Source organism: Hyla sarda, chromosome 6 (genome assembly GCF_029499605.1).
Source record: "Hyla sarda isolate aHylSar1 chromosome 6, aHylSar1.hap1, whole genome shotgun sequence".
Lineage (NCBI taxonomy): Eukaryota > Metazoa > Chordata > Amphibia > Anura > Hylidae > Hyla > Hyla sarda.
Genome location: NC_079194.1, coordinates 29,983,166 through 30,003,736, shown reverse-complemented (window position 1 = coordinate 30,003,736; position 20,571 = coordinate 29,983,166). Strand labels below are relative to the sequence as shown.

The 20,571-nt window shown below is 43.7% G+C and overlaps 1 protein-coding gene across 3 annotated transcripts in view; it reads left to right on the top strand.

The window, feature by feature from the left end:
- The window catches only part of RNPC3 (RNA binding region (RNP1, RRM) containing 3), a 42,033-nt gene that overhangs the window by 12,249 nt on the left and 9,213 nt on the right, over positions 1-20,571 (top strand). For all 3 annotated transcript variants that reach the window (XM_056523425.1, XM_056523426.1, XM_056523424.1), the window contains exons 7-13: positions 3,644-3,801; positions 6,069-6,191; positions 6,441-6,550; positions 10,944-11,129; positions 14,770-14,864; positions 14,948-15,006; positions 16,958-17,090. In XM_056523425.1, the coding sequence (XP_056379400.1) occupies positions 3,644-3,801; positions 6,069-6,191; positions 6,441-6,550; positions 10,944-11,129; positions 14,770-14,864; positions 14,948-15,006; positions 16,958-17,090 (864 nt within the window). The remainder of the gene's footprint in view (positions 1-3,643; positions 3,802-6,068; positions 6,192-6,440; positions 6,551-10,943; positions 11,130-14,769; positions 14,865-14,947; positions 15,007-16,957; positions 17,091-20,571) is intronic.

The following is a 20,571-nucleotide window of genomic DNA, read 5'->3' as shown; positions in this document are numbered from 1 at the left end:
TAGCGACGTGATGACGGCGACGGAGAGTGTGGATCCCGGGGAAGAAGACATCCGGAGCGTCAGGGACACCCCAGGGATGCGGCGACAGCGATGGAGCGACATCCAGAGCAGCGGTGACTGGTCCGGATCGGCAGGGACACGCGAGTATTACCTCCTACACCAGTGGTTTTCAACCTTCAGACCTCCAGATGTTGCAAAACTACAACTCCCAGCATGCCCGGACAGCCGTTGGCTGTAATTGGGCCTTAAATGGGCACGGTCATTAAAGCTAATTTTTGCTATTTCATTCCTTATGGTAAAAAAGTCTTTCTAATGTTCTTTGATTTAAAAAAAAAAAAAAAAAAAAATGACGTTTTCTATGTTTAATTTGTTTTTAAAAAGCTGCCATTAGGTGTCTCCCTACTTGTCCAGAGCACATTCCCCCCCCCCCCCCCCATCTCTTGCACAGACTTTGGACTCCTGCCGGCCTGGCAGAAGTCCAAAATCAGGAAATGCTGTGATGGGTGTGTGCAGCCTTATCCAATCATAGCTCATCTCGCACTCTGGGCTGTGCGGTAGATTATGTTCATACCCACTAATAATAATGCCAGTTGGGGGGACCAAGGAATGTTTAAGTAACAAAATGTCTTCCAGTAAAGCTTTACATGCAGCCCAGAAAGGTTTGATGTTAAAAGGGTACTCCGCTACTCAGCATTTGGAACAAACTGTTCCAAACGCTGGAGCCGGCGCTGGGACCTCATGATGTCATAGCCCCGCCCCCTCATGACGTCATGTTCCGCCCCCATAACATCCTGGGGGACTGCCTTAAAGTGGTACTCCGCTGCTCAGTTATGGAACAAACTGTTCCAAACGCTGGAGTCGGCGCTGGGAGCTTGTGACGTCATAGCTCCGCCCCACTCATGGTGTCACGAGCTCCCAGAGCCGGCTCCAGCGTTTGGAACAGTTTGTTCCATAACTGAGCAGCGGAGTACCCCTTTAAGGCAGTCCCACTGGATGTTAAGGAAGTTGCCTTTCTGACCACAGTTATGACAACACAGATATGAGGAGCCCTGGTATATGAGAGGCAGCCGCTTGGCGGTGTAGTACCGACATAATAGTACTCCCCACTAAGTACAGAAAGGGTGTGATTTGTTAGAGTACCTGTCATGATCTTGTTAAATGTTATAATCCTCCCAGGTCACTGCCCCCATCATGATAAACCAACCCCTGCCTTTATTTATTTATTTTAATTTTTATACCTTGATATTCCTCTGTATTTTCTGCTCAGATTCACAGACTGGGAAGGGGCGTTCTCCAGCAGGCGTGACTTTATCTGAAGCCATACAGAGGAGAACTTCCTCCCTCACTCTTCTACACACAGCCCAGAGCAGTTCAGTGTGAGATGAGCTATGATTGGCTAAGGCTGCACCCCCTCCTCCTCAGCATTTCCTGATTTTGGACTTCTGCCAGGCCAGCAGGAGTCCAAAGTCTGTGCAGAAGAGGAGGGAATATGTGCTCTGGACAAGTAGGGAGACACCTAGTGGCAGTTTTTTTTTAAACACAAATAAAACATAGAAAACTTAATTATTATTATTTTTTTTAAACAAAGTACATTAGAAAGTTTTTTTTTATTTACCATAAAGAGTTCAAAAATTCATTTTAATGAGTGCCCTTTTAAAGATAATGGAGTAAGAGAGTATAGCATAGATGATCCGGAGGCCCTTTAAGTTGCTAGCCGAGAACCCAAAGGTAGAGTTGTCAGGGACTATAGAGTTGGAGAACTCCATTATTAGTGAAAGGCAAGTAAGTCTCTGGCAGCGGCTCCCCCACTTCCCTTTAGAATAGTGTTTTCCAACCAGTGTGCCTCCGGCTGTTGCAAAACTAAAACGAAAGAGTCGTTTTGATGCTGAAGTCCACCCCCCTGTGTGGGAAATGTCAACATTGGGCTTTGCGGCAGGTTCTAACGCTTTATTCTGAGGATGTGTACAGGTCCTGGCAGTCAGATCCAGTCAGACTAAAGACTTAAAGGGGTAGTCCAGTGGTGAAAAACTTATCCCCTATCCTAAGGATAGGGGATAAGTTTGAGATCGTGGGGGGTTCGACCGCTGGGGCCCCCGAGATAGCGGGTGTCGACCCCCGCACGAAGCGGCGGCCGACACGCCCCCTCAATACATCTCTATGGCAGAGCCGGAGATTGCCGAAGGCAGCGCTTCGGCTCTGCCATAGAGTTGTATTGAGGGGGCGTGTCGGCCGCCGCTTCGTGCGGAGGTCGACACGCCCCCTTCCCGCGGGCTGTCGGGGCTCCGTACAGGAGATCGCGGGGGGCCCCAGGGGTCGGACCCCCCGCGATCTCAAACTTATCCCCTATCCTTAAGATAGGGGATAAGTTGTAAACCACTGAATCACCACTGGACTACTCCTTTAATGCCAGGCTCCCTCTTGACATCACACCATGCCCTCTCTAATGCTGTGACTGCATACACATGAATGGAGGGGGTGTGGTGTGATGTCACAAGAGGGCATGACATCACAAGGGGACGTGACATTTCGTCACGTCTCCAGTCCCGGAAACAAAGAGCTTTCTGAGACTGAAGACGAAGCCCCGCTTGGAATGTGGGTGCTGCATGGAGATCTCGGGTGATCCTAGTGGCGGGCCCACCGCAATCAGACATCTTTGGGTGGAATACTCCTTTAAAGGAAAACGGTCACCCGTTCACCCGCACTATAACCCAATACACCTGGTAATAGTGCGGGTGAACAGGAGACCGATGCGGGGCCTTGGACTGCTATACCTACCTGCAGTCCGTAGCCCCGCTCATCTGGAGGTCCCCCTTTCCAGCACTGATTTGCGCTTTGAGGTGCGCCTTTCCGGCTAGATTTAAATATTTACAAGCGCTGGTCACGTGAGCGTTCAGTAGGCATGAGTGCTCTCGTGACAAGCGCTTATGAGTATCTAAATCCCAGCCGGCGGGCCTGCCTCAAAGCGCGAGTCAGCGCTGAAAGAGGGGGGAAGCTTTGGCGGATCAGGGCTCCTGAATGCAGGTAAGTATAGCAGTCAGAGACTCCGCATCGGTCTCCTGTTACCCGCACTGGTGTATCGGGTGATAGTATGGGTGACAGTTTTTTCCTTTTTATGTAAATCAAGAGAACTAGACTGCACTCGCCATAGGCAACGGAGCTTTATTGCAGCATAGCAGGTAACAAACACAGGTGGATGGAGGGAGGCGGGGTGACGTGCACCAGGACAGACTGTTTCACGCCGGAAGCGGCGCTTCTTCAAGCTGGTATGAAGCTTGAAGAAGCGCCGCTTCCGGCGTGAAACAGTCTGTCCTGGTGCACGTCCCCCGCCTCCCTCCATCCACCTGTGTTGCCTATGGTGAGTGCAGTCTAGTTCTCTTGATTTGCATACTTTGTTCTATATATGGACTTTGCACCTCCTATTATTGGCACTTTTACGGGGTTACACACGCACTCCGCCGAAGCTCCCCATCACTGACACCATTACCTTAGTCCTGATAGTGCCAGGCCAATCTGCCAATCTATATCTTGCAGTTTTTTTCCTTTTTAATAACAAAGGTTAGAGGGTGATCTAGCTGCCCCCTAGTGGTAACACTTGTACACTTCCTCTTTGTTCCACGCATTCACTGTGATGTCTTCCATGCAGTATGCAGACTATTTGGCAATGCCGATCCCGTTCCCTCCGGTGCCCCCTGACCTTCCTGAGAACCCCCCACTGCCGGAGCTGGATGACGATTATGATATGGAAGTTTCCAGCAGGGAAGAGTCAGAATATGAAAGTCCTGATGAGGAGGAGAAAGAGAGGTGAATTCATAAACACTATAGACCAGTGGTCTCCAACCTGCGGACCTCCAGATGTTGCAAAACTACAACTCCCAGCATGCCCGGACAGCCGTTGGCTGTCCGGGCATGCTGGGAGTTGTAGTTTTGCAACATCTGGAGGGCCGCAGGTTGGAGACCTCTGATATAGACTATGGGGGGGGAATTATCATTGTTAAAGGGAAAGGATTTTTGTGCACATTTTTGTCTGGTGGTAATGTGTACGTGCAACCAAAGTGATAAAGTATGGCGCTAATTAGAGATGAGCGAACTTACAGTAAATTCGATTCGTCACAAACTTCTCGGCTCGGCAGTTGATGACTTTTCCTGCGTAAATTAGTTCAGCTTTCAGGTGCTCCGGTGGGCTGGAAAAGGTGGATACAGTCCTAGGAAAGAGTCTCCTAGGAATGTATCCACCTTTTCCAGCCCACGGGAGCACCGGAAAGCTGAACTAATTAATGCAGGATAAGTCATCAACTGCCGAGCCGAGAAGTTCGTGACGAATCGAATTTACTGTAAGTTCACTCATCTCTAGCGCTAATATATATATTTTTTGAAAAAACACTTTGGGGTACCATTTTGTATGTTTTCTCCTCTGTAATTTATTTTCTGTGACTTTTTTTTTTTTTTTTTTTAACCCATAGCGCAAAACAAAAGTGCAACATTTTTAAAACTCTATCCACAGCCAGTTGTGTAAGCCAGGTCTGGGCTGGTGTAATGTTTTTGGTGTAATTGAGGTTTTCGCGACAGTTTTATTTTTTTTATTTTTTTTTCCCCTAAATATGTAAACACTGCAAAGTGAAAATCTAAAAAGTGTGTACCAAAGTCATTTTAGAATTTTAGCAAAAAGTTGCGCAAATTCTGCGCAAAATCACCACTTGACAAAAACACAACGTGAAAAGCATAGAGCAAAAAATTACTTTAGAAATCTCTCCATATATCTTACACAATTAAAGGGGTACTCTGGTGAAAAACATTTTTTTTATTTTTTTTTTTATCAACTGGTGCCAGGTTTGTAAATTACATCTATTAAAAAATCTTAATCCTTCAAGTACTTATCAGCTGTTGTATGCTCCACAGGAAGTTGTGTAGTTCTTTCCAGTCTGACCACAGTGCTCTCTGCTGACACCTCTGTCCATATCAGGAACTGTCCGGAACAGGAGAGGGTTTGCTATGGGGATTTGCTCCTATTCTGGACAGTTTCTGACACGGACTGAGGTGTCGGCTAAGAGAAGTGTGAATGATTGAAAAGAACTACACAACTTCCTCTGGAGTAGCTGATAAGTACTGGAAGGATTAAGATTTTTAAATGGAAGTAATTTACAAATCTGTATAACTTTCTGGCACCAGTTGATTATAAAAACAATTAAAAATTTCCACCGGAGTATCGCTTTTAAGAGAATATAAAATATATATATATATATATATATATATATATATATATATATATATATATATATATATATATATATATATATATATATATATTATAATTATATTATAATTATATTATAATTATATTATAATTATATTATAATTATATTATAATTATATTATAATTATATTATAATTATATTATAATTATATTATAATTATATTATAATTATATTTATAATTATATTATATTTATATTATATTTATATTATATTTATATTATATTTATATTATTATATATATATATTATAATATATATATATATATATTATAATATATATAATTTCCTTTTTTTTTTTTTTTTTTTTTTTTTGCCATTCATGGTTAAACTCATTTTAAAGTGTAACTTAGACCCCAATTGATCAAAACTTTTAACATGTTTAAATGCTGACACGCTGTTGATCTTATACATACAACCTGGTTTAAGAAAACGGCCAAATAGCCAAGGCTATTTTCACACGGCAATTCCCCTCCCCCTCCAGTACTGCAGTGTTTCCCAACCAGGGTGCCTCCAGCTGTTGCAAAACTAAAACTCCCAGCATGCCTGGACAGACTTTGGCAACAGCTTGAGGCACCCTGGTTGGGAAACACTGCTACTGATTGGCTTAGTTGTCACTGTGAGGGTATAAAGCTGAACTTGGAGATCTATAATCAATAGCGAGCTGCTGTGTCTCAGTTTATGACGTTTTTCTTTGTCTCCGAGCTTCCGTATAATTCTTCACCTCTTTCCTTTTATTTCCTAAAACTGTCTCACCTGTTTGGGATTCCTGCCCTGTACCCCTAGTGATGTGTCCTACTAACTGTGCGCCTGTGTTTAGGACGGCTCGTCTGAAGGAGTTGGCAGATCTGCTGCCTAAAAGACCGAGGATTAAGAAGCAGCCGCGTCCACGGAAAAAGCTGAAGATAAAGGACCTGATACCAATCCCCGCTGTACCGCACAGGTGAGGAAGTGAGACTTGGCAGACAATGTTTTATTTTTTTATTTATTTTTTATTTTTTTGTGCCTAAGCATGAAAAATGATGGTACTGTACACCTCCCAAAAAAAAGCACTGTACAGGTGTTACATGTATACAGAATCTGGACAATCCGGGTTAGTAATCCTCAGTATTATGTCATTTTGTAGCATCATCATCATATTTATATTAACTTATTTTTTTTATTTTTTTTTTAAATCTATTTCAAATTCCAGCCATTCCCATGCTCCTTTGCTGCCTTCTGAAGTTTTCGAGCAGCCGTGCGTTATTGGGCCCAAGAAGATGGAACTTCACATTCCTGCAGACATGCCTGCTGCTATGGATGGTGAGTTGGAGGATGTCCGACATTAAATGGGCACTCTCATTAAAGGGGTACTCCACCCCTAGACATCTTATCCCCTATCCAAAGGATAGGGGATAAGATGTCTGATCGCGGGGGTCCTACCACTGGGGACCCCCGCAGTATAGCATGCAGCACCCACCTGTTTCTTGTCCGGAAGCGCTGGAGGGTCTGGGTCGCGACCACGGGAACGGAAGTTCGTGACGTCATGACTCCGCCCCCGTGTGACGTCACGCCCCGTACCCTCAATGCAAGGCTATGGGAGGGGGTGTGACGTCACACGGGGGCGGAGTCATCACGTCACAGACTTTCGTTCCCGTGGTCGCGACCCAGACCCTCCAGTGCTTCCGGACAAGAAACAAGTGGGTGCTGCATGCTATACTGCGAGGGTCCCCAGCGGCGGGACCCCCGCGATGAGACATCTTATCCCCTATCCTTTGGATAGGGGATAAGATGTCTAGGGGTGGAGTACCCCTTTAAAAAAAAAATTGCAATTGCACTCCTTATGGTAAATCAAAAATCTTTCTAATGTACTTTGTTTAAAATAAATGACGTTTTCTGTTTTATTTGTTTAAAAAAAAAAATGCCACTAGGTGTCTCCCTACTTGTCCAGAGCACGCAAGTCACATGGTCTCCTGGGTGCGTGGCTATGTTGCAGTTGGTGGGTGGATTAGCAGGGTGGAAGGGATTTACTTAAAGGGGTACTCCGCCCCTTGACATCTTATCCCCTATCCAAAGGATAGGGGATAAGATGTCAGATCGCCGGGGTCCTGCTTCTGGGGACCCCGGGGATCGCTGCTGCAGCACCCCGCCATCATTACTGCACAGAGCGAGTTCGCTCTGTGCGTAATGACGGGCAATACAGGGGCCGGAGCATCGTTACGTCACGGCTCCGCCCCTCGTGACGTCATGGCCCACGCCCGTCAATACAAGTCTATGGGAGGGGGCGTGGCGGTCGTCACGCCCCCTGCCATAGACTTGCATTAAGGGGACGGGACGTGATGTCATGAGGGGCGGAGCCATGACGTCACGCAGCTCCGGCCCCTGTATCGCCCATCATTACGCACAGAGCGTAATGATGGCGGGGTGCCGCAGTGGCGATCCCCGGGGTCCCCAGCAGCGGGACCGCGGCGATCTAACATCTTATCCCCTATCCTTTGGATAGGGGATAAGATGCCAGGGGCGGAGTACCCCTTTAAGTAAGTCTAGCCACCCACCCACTGCAGCATAGCCACGCCTCCTGGAGACCATGTGACTTATGGCATAGTGTCTCTGGCTGCTTACAATGCTGGGAAAGGTCAGAGACAACAGTAAAATAAAGACTTTCACTACAGGTATGGATCCGCCATTAAAATAGGACACAGGTTATAGAAACGTATTATACTTTGTGATCATGGGCTCAAAGGGTGAAGAAGAAAAATCTTGAAAGACCCTTTTTAGTGTCTATTCCAGTGGTCCCCAACCTGCGGACCTCCAGATGTTGCAAAACTACAACCCCCAGCATGCCCGGACAGCCGTTGGCTGTCCGGGCATGCTGGGAGTTGTAGTTTTGCAACATCTGGAGGCCCGCAGGTTGGGGACCACTGGTCTATTCACACATACAGTATCCTGCCCATATTTGTTGCCTAGGATTTGATGCGGTGTCCAGTCATTTAGTTTTACGTTGAACTCTGCAGCTTCGAATCTTGCGCATCAAATATGTTCAGGATTTTGTACGTGTGAATAGTCCCTCAAGCCTTAAAGGTGTTTTTTTCCCACTAACAATACACTCAGCACCTGTCCAATGAATAAGCGATGTGTGACTATTCCACAATCTCTAGAACTCCCACATTTCCATAGACTTAACATGTACATGACCACCACTTTATTTAGGCCCCTTCATTTAAAGGGGTACTCCACTGGAAAACATTTTTTGTTTAAATCCACTGGTGCCAGAAAGTTAAACAGATCTGTAATTTACTTCTATTAAAAAAAAAAAAAAAAATCTTAATCCTTCCAGTACTTATTAGCTGCTGTTATGATTCACAAGAAGTTCTTTTCTTTTTTAATTTCCTTTTTCTGCCTGACCACAGTGCTCTCTGCTGACACCTCTGTCCATTTTAGGAACTGTCCAGAGTAGGAGCAAATCCCCATAGAAAACCTCTCCTGTTCCGGACAATTCCTAAAATGGACAGAGGGGTCAGCAGAGAGCACTGTGGTCAGATAGAAAGGAAATTCAAACAGAAAATAACTTATGTATCATAACAGCAGCTGATAAGTACTAGAAGGGTTAAGATTTTTATTAATAGAAGTAATTTACAAATATTTTTAACTTTCTGGCACCAGTTGATTAAGATATTTTTTTTTTTTCCAGGGGAGTACCCCTTTAACCCCTGTTGTGATCGGCAGGGAGGTAGCCCTAGCAATGAGGACACTCTGTGCCCTGAACATCCCTTCACATTGAGCACAGAACGCTGCAGCTAAACACTGGCCTCAGCAGTCATGTGCACCTCGTGTAGAGCTATTTGTGCGCTAAAGGGGTACTCGGGGGAACTAAACTTATCCCCTATCCACAGTATAGGAAAAGTGTCTCATCACAGGGGGGTCCGACAATTGGGACCTCCGCAATCTCATGTACAGGCCCTAACTCTCATGTTGAACTTACTAAACTACTTAGAGCTCTGGATCCCACCGATACGAGCAGGGGTGATGGCCCGTCTCAGCCTGGTCAAGAGTTTGGTAAGTTCAGCGTGAAAGCCAGGGCCCTGTACAGGTGATCAGTGGGGTCTCAGTTGGACCCCCGCCATCAGACCCTAATCCCGTATCCTATGTATAGGGGATAAGTTTAGTTCAACTAGTGCCAGAAAGTTATAGAGATTTGTAAATTGACTTCTATTTAAAAATATTAACCCTTCCAGTACTTATCAGCCGCTGTATGCTCCAGTGGAAGTTGTGTAGTTCTTTCTAGTCTGACCACAGTGCTCTCTGCTGACACCTCTATCCATGTCAGGAACTGTCCAGGGTAGGAGCAAATCCCCAGAGCAAACCTGTCCTGCTCTGGACAGTTCCTGACATGGACGGAGATGTCAGCAGAGAGCACTGTGGTCAGACTAGAAAGAACTACACAACTTCCATTGGAGCATACAGCAGCTGCTAAGTGCTGGAAGGGTTAAGATTTTTAAATAGAAGTAAATTTACAAATCTGTATAACTTTCTGGCGTCAGTTGATTTAAAAAAATTTAATTTAAAAAAAATGTATGTTTTTTTTTTAATCAGAGTATTAACCCCTTAAGGACGAAGGGTTTTTCAGTTTTTGCACTTTCGTTTTTTCCTCCTTACCTTTTTAAAAATCATAACCCTTTCAATTTTCCACCTAAAAATCCATATTATGGCTTATTTTTTGCGTCACCAATTTTACTTTGCAGGGACATTAGTCATTTTACCCAAAAATTCACGGCGAAACGGGAAAAAAAATCATGTGATCTGAAGTTTTTATCGGTACCATTTTTGTTTTGATCGGACTTTTTGATCACTTTTTATTCATTTTTTAATGGTATAAAAAGTGACCAAAAATGCACTTTTTTGGACTTTGGAATTTTTTTGCGCGTACGCCAGTGACCGTGCAGTTTAATTAACAATATATTTTTATGGTTCGGACATTTACGCACGCGGCGATACCACATATGTTTATTTTTATTTACACTTTTTTTTTTTTTAATGGGAAAAGGGGGGTGATTCAAACTTTTATTAGGGAAGGGGTTAAATGACCTTTATTAACACTTTTTTTGTGTTTTTTTTTTTTGCAGTGTTATAGGTCCCATAGGGACCTATAACACTGCACACACTGATCTCTCATCCTGATCACTGGTGTGTATTAACACGCCTGTGATCAGTGTTATTGGCGCTTGCCTGCCAGCAGTCATTCGCCGATCGGACACCGAGGATGCAGGTAAGGGCCCTCCCGGTGTCCTGCAAGCTGTTCGGGACGCCGCGATTTCACCGCGGCGGTCCCGAACAGCCCGACTGAGCAGCCCGGTCACTTTAACTTCAGACGCGGCGGTCAGCTTTGATCGCTGCGTCTGAAGGGTTAATACAGGGCATGACCGCGATCGGTGTTGTCCTGTATTAGCCGCGGGTCCCGCCCATTGATAGCCGCTGGGACCGACCCGATATGCCGCTGGGACACCACGTGACCCCGCGGCATATCGCGGGAGCCGGCGGAGGATGTAAATATCTGTCCTTCGTCGTTGAGGGGTTAAACTTGTAATTCGGGAAGATGTTCTGAGAAGTTTTTTATGTTTTTTTTTTCCATTGTTCATCCTGAGGCTTTACTGACTGTAAACAGTCGCCAGGGGCCATCATTCTTTTATATATTTTACCTCTTTTGCTTCCTTTACAGCCATCACTTCCAGTATTGAGGCCCGAATGGAACCTGACGGAGGTGAAGAGGTTTTGGGATTTGGGAAGATCTATCCAGTTAATGAGCCCAGTTGTGATGATAAGGAGGATGAGGAGGAGGAGGATGATTTACCAAAGGAATTTATTTCCAGGAGGGAGCTGGATAAGGGAAGAGTGTCTAAAGAAGGTAAATGTGCACTGAACAAAGAACAGAAATTCTTCCATTTTTTTTCCTGCCAATTGTAGGAATAATGGCAGTGTTTCCCAACCACGGCGTCTCTAGCTGTTGCAAAAACTACAACTCCCAGCATGCCCGGACAGCCAAAGGCTGTCCGGGCATGCTGGGAGTTATAGTTTTGCAACAGCTGGAGGCTTACTGGTTGGGGAAGCACTGGTCTGGGTCATTAGATACCAATTAGAGATGAGTGAACTTACAGTAAATTTGATTCGTCACAAACTTCTCGGCTTGGCAGTTGATGACTTTTCCTGCATGAATTAGTTCAGCTTTCAGGTGCTCCGGTGGGCTGGAAAAGGTGGATACAGTCCTAGGAAAGAGTCTCCTAGGACTGTATCCACCTTTTTCCTGCCCACCAGAGCACCTGAAAGCTGAACTAATTTATGCAGGAAAAGTCATCAACTGCCGAGCCGAGAAGTTCGTGACGAATCGAATTTACTGTAAGTTCGCTCATCTCTAATACCGATTGAGTAGATTTTTGATTTTTTGTTAACCACAATATTAGATTTTTCTAATTCACTGTATAATACACTGCAATGGTCTTCTACTGTTTCCAGTCATTGCTTTACTGATGCCCAACCTATTACAGAGATTATCCAGGAATAGAAAAATAGAGCTAAACTCTTTCAAAAACAGCACCAACTCTGTCCTCGGGTTGGGTGTGGTATTGCAACTTGGCTCCATTCGCTTGAATTTAACTGAACTGCAATACCACACACAACCTGAGGACTGGGGTGGCAGAAATCAGCTATGTTTTTCTAATCCTGGATACCCCTTAAGGACACTGGGCATTCCTGTACGCCCGTGGGAATTCCGGTCCCCCGCCGCTTGACGGGGACCGGACTGGAATGCCTGCTGAAAACATTAAGCAGGCACCTCGTGCAAATCCCTGAGACCCCCCCCCCCCATTTGTCGGCATTCGCCGGCGATTCAATACTTTTCTGGGCTGATCTATCCATCTATCTATCCATCTATCCATCCATCCATCCATCCTCAGAAGAAATGGGGTTAAGCATTTTGGGAGGATTTTTCGCCTATTACCCCTTGTGAAAATGAAAAATTTGGGGTAACACAAGCATTTTAGTGAAAAAATCTTTAGTGATAACATTTTTAATTTTAGCAGAAATGTATCCAGCACCTGTGGTGTGTAAAGGCTCACTGTGCCCCTTTTTACATTCCTTGAGGGATGTTGCTTCCAAATAGTATGCCATTTGGGGGCTTTTTTTTATTTTTATTTTTTTGCTGTTCTGTCACCATAGGGGGTTCCTAAATGTGACATGCCCCCCAAAAACAATTTCAGCAAAATTTGCTTGCAAAAAGCCAAATGTGGCTCCTTCTCTTCTGAGCATTGTAGTGCGCCTGCAGAGAACTTTACATCCACACATGGGGTATTTCCATACATTGGGTTAGAAATTTTTGGGGTTATTTTCTCCTATTACCTCTTGTAAAAATGGTAAATTTGGAGGAAAAAACAGCATTTTAGTGGGAAAAAAAATGTCATTTACACATTCGACTTTTAACGAAAAGCCATCAAACACCTGTGGGGTGTTAAGGCTCACTGGACCCCTTGTTACATTCCTTGAGCGATGTAGTTTCCAAAATGGTATGCCATATGATTTTTGTTTTTTAATTTTTTTGCTGTTCTGGCACCATAGGGGCTTCTTAAATGGGACATGCCCCCCAAAAACCATTTAAGCAAAACTCACTCTCCAACGTCCCATTGTCGCTCCTTTCCCTCTGAGCCTTATAGTGCACCTACAGAGCACTTGACATACACATATTAGGTATTCCCTTACCCCCAAATTGTGTTACCCAATTTCTATTGAGTATTTTTCTCCTTTTATCCCTTGTAAAAATTCAAAAACTGGGTCTACAAGAGCATGTTGGTGTAAAAAATTGAGATTTAGAATTTTCCCCTTCACTTTGCTGCTATTCCTGTGAAACACCTAAAGGGTTAACAAACTTTCCAAATGTCATATTGAATACCTAGTGGGGTGCAGTTTTTATAATGGGGTAATTTATGGGGTATTTCTAATATGAAGGCCCCTCAAATCCACTTCAAATTCAGATTTTGAAAATTTTGTGAAAAATGTGAAAATTGCTGCTGAACTTTGAAGCCCTCTGGTGTCTTCCAAAAGTAAAAACATCTCAACTTTATGATGAAAATATAAAGTAGACATATTGTATATGTGAATCAATATATAATTTATTTGGAATATCCATTTTCCTTACAAGCAGAGAGCTTCAAAATTAGAAAAGTCCAACCATTTCAAATTTTTCATGAAATTTTGGCATTTTTCACTAAGAAATGATGCAAGTATCAACATAAATTTACCACTAACATAAAGTAGAATATGTCATGTCTCAGATTTAAATGTATAAGTTAAAGCATCCCAGAGTTATCAATGCTTAGTGATCAGATGTGCAAAAAATGCTCTGGTCCTTAAGGGGTTAAATAGGGGTTCACCCAAGAAGACAACTTATCACATATCCACAGAACACCTATCAGAAGGGACCCCTTGGACCCCCGCCATGTATGAAACAGGTGGCAGTACACATACTTGACCCAGACATGTCAATTCTTTCTGCGGAATCCGCTCAGAAATGCATTGCAGTCTGGAGACATTTCCGAGAGGTCCTAGCGCCAGCATGTCTGCGGAATATATGCAGAATTTTCTAACTGGATAATTCACAAGAAATCTGCTGTGTGACCATAGCCTTATCATCAATCACATTCTCTTACCACAAACCCTACAAGGTGAATCCTCCAAAAGGACCTTCAGCCAAGACCTGTGCTCGCAATCTACTTGCCCCCACTGTCTCTCTAATTTATCCATCAAATCCAGATTCTTTAAATGGGCACTCTCAAAACTAAACTTTGCTATTGCACTCCTTATAGTAAATAAAAAAAATCTAATGTACTTTGTTTAAAAAAAAATGAAGTTTTATTGGTTTAAAAAAGCTGCCACTAGGTGTCTCCCTACTTGTCCAGAGCACATTTCCCTCCATCTCTTGCACAGACTTCGGACTCCTGCTGGCCTGGCAGAAGTCCAAGATCAGGAAGTGCAGTCTAGTGGGGGGGGTGCACCCTTAGCCAATCATAGCTCATCTCACACTGATCTGCTCTGGCCTGTGTGTAGCAGAGTAAGGGAGGAAGTTCTCCCCTGTATGACTTCAGATGATGTCACGCCTGCTGGGGAACGCCCCTTCCCAGTCTGTGAATCTGACTGAGCAGAAAATACAGAGCAATATCAAGGTAGAAAACTAAAAATTATAAAAAAAAATAAATTAAAAATATATAGGCAGAGGGTGCAGCATTCGTACATTCCCGTCTCTCCCATAGAGCTGTATGGAGGGGGCGTCATCAACCTCAGCGAGGTCGACAATCCGCGCAGAGCCACAGCAATGCTGGGCTCCCAACGATCGGACCCCCCCACCCCACGATCAGACACTTATCCCCTATCCTGCAGATAAGGAATAAGTATCTAGGGCTGCAGTGATCCTTTAATCAGGCATGTGGACAAGGATTCAACCGGGACTCCTACCGAGGAATCCGAAAACTTTTGTTTATTATAGTTTTTTTTTTTTTTAGAAATGCGAAAGCTCTCTGTATTTAAGAACTACGACCCTGGGGAGCCGAATTGCCGTCTCTACGTAAAGAACTTGGCAAAACAGGTTACAGAGAAGGTATGGCGGCAACATTTATGATCTGTGCGTTATATTTACGGCATACGCCTTCTCTCACAATGTTCTGCTTTTCTTCTCCGCAGGATCTGAAGTTTATATTTGGGAAGTTTATTGACTTTTCATCTGACACTGAAAAGAACATGTAAGTTATTGTGGTCAGTATTGTTTGTGTTACTATATAGTCTTTGTCAGTGTTTACCAATCATGGTACCTACAGCTGTTGCAAATCTACAACTCCCAGCATGTCTGAGCATTCTGGTAGTTATAGTTTTGAAACAGCAAGAGATGCGCTGCTTCTCGTTCGGACGATCCAGATAGTATATGGAGTCTTACAGGCAACGCTGTGTGGGGAAACTTGCTCTCCAGGGGTAAGGAAACTGTTCGGTGCCACCTGTAGGGAACTACCGTGTAAGTCAAGATTTGTCCCATAAAAGAGCCTTAAAAGGGGTACTCCACTGGGAGAAAAAAATAAAATATATATATATATATATATATATATATATATATAATATTATATATATATTATTTATATTTATATATATATATATTTATTATATATATATATATATATATATATATATATATATATATATATATATATATATATATATTATATATATATATATATATAATATTTATTATATTAATTATATATATATATATTTTTTTTTATTCTTTTAATTTTATTTATTAATTTTTTATTTTTAAATCAACTGGTGCCAGAAAGTTATACAGATTTGTAAATTACTCCTTGTAAATAAAAAAAAAAATCTTAATCCTTCCAGTACTTATCAGCGGCTGTATGTGCCACAGGAAGTTCTTTTCTTTTTGAATTTCCTTTCTGTCTGACCACATAGCAAACCTCACCTGCTCTGGACAGTTCCTAAAATGGACAGAGGTGTCAGCAGAGAGCACTGTGGTCAGACAGAAAGGAAATTCAAACAGAAAAGAACTTCCTGTGGAACATACAGCAGCTGATAATTACTGGGAGGATCAAGTTTTTTTTTTAAATAGAAGTAATTTACAAATCTGATTAACTTTTCTGGCACCAGTTGATTTAAAAAAAAAAAAAAAAAAAAAGTTTCCCAGTGGAGTACCCCTTTAAAACAGGTCATTAGCCAAATCAGACACCAATCTGTAGACCAGAGTTTACCGTACAGGGTTCCTTCAGCTGTTGTCTTAGCATGAAGGGAGTTGTAGTTTTGTGTGAGGCCCCCTGGTTGGGAAACGCTGCTGTAGACAGTAAAGTGTGTCAGTACTAAGCAGGGTGCTGATTGGTTGGCTGTGAATCCCGTGCTGTATCTCTGGGGAGTACTGATTCGTATTGAGATCCAGCTGGTGTATGGAGTCTTGCAGGCAATGCTTCATGGGAAAATATATCCAAATTAACTGTTATCCTGAAGGAGGAATGAGGACACTGGTGCCACCTATAGGTGTCTGCCTTGTGAGCAATACCATACACCAGTGTTTCCCAACCTGGGTGCCTCCAGCTGTTGCAAAACTACAGCTCCCAACATGCTCGGACAGCCATTCATTGAATATCCCTGACTTTTGCAGTGTGGTGTGGATTATAGCGTATGGTCTAGGTCAGTGTTTCCCAACCAGGGTGCCTCCAGCTGTTGCAAAACTACAACTCCCAGCATGCCCGGACAGCCATTCTTTGAATACCCCTGACTTTTGCAGTGTGGTGTGGATTATAGTGTATGGTCTATGTCAGTGTTTCCCAACCAGTGTGCCTCCAGCTTTTGCAAAACTACAACTCCCAGTATGTCCGGACAGCCAACGCCTGTCCGGGCATGCTGGGAGTTGTAGTTTTGCAACAGCTGGAGGCACACTGGTTGGGAAACACTGACCTAAGTAGTAGTAATCTTCTGGGAGCGTAAATATGATAAATTCATTGTAAGATAATGGAACCGGTGCGGACTGGGCAAAAAGGGATATATAGTTTTTTAATTTTATTTTTTTTCGTGAAATGGCTCTTGTAGTTTTGCAACAGCTGGAGGCCCCCTGGTTTGGAAACACTGCCATACACCCATCTGTTTATGCACCTTACACCCGCTATGTTTGTCTATATCTTGTTCCTATTATTGCAGGTTTGACATTCGCCTGATGACAGAAGGTCGGATGAAAGGACAAGCTTTTCTAGGCTTTCCCAGTGAAGATGTGGCAGCGAAGGCCTTGAAACACACCCACGGATATGTACTTTATGACAAACCAATGGTCATTGTATCCTTTTTATCAGCCATTTTGGAGAGTTTGTTGCCGCTCTTGATAAGAGACCAAAAGATCACTGATCTGGGGAATCTACTCTATGATCTGGGATCTGTGTGAGGGTTAATAGTCTTTTCTCATAGGACTAGAACACAGCTTTCCAAACTATGAGCAAACTTACAGTAAATTCTATTCGTCACTAACTTCTCGGCTCGGCAGTTGATGACTTATCCTGCATAAATTAGTTCAGCTTTCAGGTGCTCCCGTGGGCTGGAAAAGGTGGATACAGTCCTAGGAGACTCTTTCCTAGGACTGTATCCACCTTTTTCAGCCCACCGGAGCACCGGAAAGCTGAACTAATTTATGCAGGATAAGTCATCAACTGCCGAGCCGAGAAGTTCGTGACGAATCGAATTTACTGTAAGTTCGCTTATCTCTACTTTTCATGTTTGTGACTCCCCTGCTACCCCCTTATGCCATTACATCTCCCCCTGTGCCATTCCCTTTTATCCCCCCCCCCCTCCTCCCCTGCCCACCCCTTGTGCCTCCCTTCCATTTTATTCCCCCTTCATCACCCGCTTTGCCACTTAAAGGGGTACTCCGCTGCCCAGTGTTTGGAACAAAATGTTCTGAATGCTTAGAGCCGGTGCCGGTAGCTCGGGACATCATAGCCCCGCCCCCTCATGACGTCACGACCCGCCCTCTCAATGCAAGTCTATGGGAGGGGGTGTGACGGCTGCCACGCCCCTTCCCATTGACTTGCAATGAGGGGGCGGGGTGTGACATCATTAGGGGGTGTGGCTATGATGTAACGAGCTCCCAGTGCCAGCTCAAAGCATTAGGAAACATTTTGTTGCAAATGCTGATCAGCAGAGTACCCCTTTAAACTTCTCCCTCTGATTCCCCTCCCCCCCCCTCATCCTTCTATCACCCTCTGTGCCACATCATTCCCCATACTTTCTCCTGCTCCCTCTGATCCCTTTTTTTTTAGGACAGGAGGGTTGTTAGGAGTAGTTAGTGAATATAATCTGAGTTAGTTTAGAAAATATGGTTTGATGACAGGTACTCTTTAATTCAATATAAATAGTTGAGCACATCATCAAATCAGCAGTAGATACAGATGTTTTCTAAGGGTACGTTCACACGGGCGAATTTTTTTGTGGGTTTTCCGCTGCGTATTTGAAAAGGGGTCGGGCTCTTCTCGGCTGTCCACAGCAGATTTTCGGCAGCGGAATTTACGCTGCAGAAAATCCGCCGCAAGCCCTATTGAAGTCAGTTGTGACTGCGGCGGAAAATCCGCCGCAGTCACAACTGACTTCAATAGGGCTTGCGGCGGATTTTCTGCAGCGTAAATTTCTGCCGCGGAAAATCTGCTGCGGACAGCCGAGAAGAGCCCGACCCCTTTTCAAATACGCAGCGGAAAACTCGCAAAAAAATCCGCCCGTGTGAACTTATCCTAAGAGTATGTTCACACTTGGGTATTTGCTGCAGATTTTGACTTCCCTGTTGAAATTTAAGTAGGTAGAAAAGCTAAAATCCACATGTATGAACATTTCCTTCAGGCTAGGTTTCCACTAGGTTTTGTTTTTGTCATTTTTTATTTTTTTAGGTTAAAAAAACAAAACTGTCCCGTCAGGATGCAGTTTTTGTGTTTTTTTTTTTTTTTTTTTTTTTTTTTTAGTTTTTTTTTTTTTTTCCTTCTGACGAGTCTATGGGACTTCTGGTAACGTCTCCAGTAGCGATGGTCTGCAAGCAAGTCATGAAATTAGAAGTGGACTGATATCTAAATATATATCCTGCTAATGGGAACAAGCATGGAAGTACCTTTTTAAAGCAGTGTTTCCTAACCATGGTGCCTCCAGCTGTTGCAAAACCACAACTCCCAGCCAAAGACTGTCTGGGCATGCTGGGAGTTGTAGTTTTGCAACAGCTGGTGGCACCCTGGTTGGAAAACACTGTTTTAAAGGAGAACTCCTGTGAAAATGTAACATCCCCTATCCACAGGGGGGTCTGAATCACACGCTCCATTCATTCCAATGGGAGTGCTGGTGATACTGTACTCGGGTCTTTTTGGTGCTCCCATAGGAATAATTGGAGCGAGTGCTTCCTGCAGTACTCCTGTCAGGGCCCATTCAGGAGATTGCGGGGGCCCAACGGTTGGACCCCCCCATGATAAATTATTTATCCCCTATTCTGTGGATAGGGGAGAAGTTAATTTGATTTCTCCTTTAGGGTGCGTTCACACGTACAGGATCCTGGGCAGATTTGATGCACAGGATTTGTAACTTCAGATTAGAAGCTGCGCTCAGTCATTTAGTTTACACTGAAATCTGCAGCAGAAAATCCTGTGCATCAAATCTGCATAGGTGGGAACGCACCCTTAGAGAGTGTGCTGGGAATTTTAATGTAACAGACAGAGAACATAGTATAATTGTGTATTGGATACACTTGTAACACTAAGTATCTAGATGTTGTTGTAACTGTCACGTATACAGTGGTCCCTCAAGTTACAATATTGGTTACAGGACGACCATTGTATGTTGAGACCATAACTCTATGGAAACCTGTTAATTGGTTCTGAAACCTCAAAATATCATCCAAAAATAGGAAAAAGTGAGGATTAAAGAAAGATAAGTAGATAACTAATAGAGATAAAGCAAATCCTTCCATATAAAAGTAATAAAGATCTGCTGGGAGCTGTAATCACTGTCTATGTAGAGGACAGGAGCTTCTTCAGGGTCCTGTACAGTACACAGTGTCCTAAAAAATTAACATGGAGCCGCCCTCACCTGGTGTCCAAAGGAGCAGCTAACCCTGGTACAGGTAAAGAGTACAGAACATGTAATACCCCCCTGTACTGTAGGGTGCGCTACCAGACACCAGTCAGTGCATGCACTTCAGTAATACAGGTAAAGAGTAGTATAGAACATGTAATACCTCCCTGTACTGTAGGGGGCGCTACCAGACACCAGTCAGTGCATACACTTCAGTAATACAGGTAAAGAGTAGTACAGAACTTGTAATACCTCCCTGTACTGTAGAGGGCGCTACCAGACATCAGTCAGTGCATACACTTCAGTAATACAGGTAAAGAGTCCAGAACATGTAATACCTCCTTGTACTGTAGCGGGTGCTACCAGACACCAGTCAGTGCATGCACTTCAGTAATACAGGTAAAGAGTACAGAACCTGTAATACCTCTCTGCACTGTAGGGGGCGCTACCAGACACCAGTCAGTGCATACACTTCAGTAATACAGGTGTTTTACCAGTAAATGTCCATTCTGATTGGTCAGTTCTTCCGGCCATTGACATGTCTCACAGATCTGCACTGTCTGTACATTTTATGTTGTGTCTGATTTAAAGTTACAACGGTCCAGAAATGACAATTGTATGTTGAAACTATTGTAAGGGATCACTGTACTTCTGTGCGTTTATGGTCTCACTGCGTAGTGGTCTTAACCTATAAATCACTTCTGTATCATTATTTACCTTAA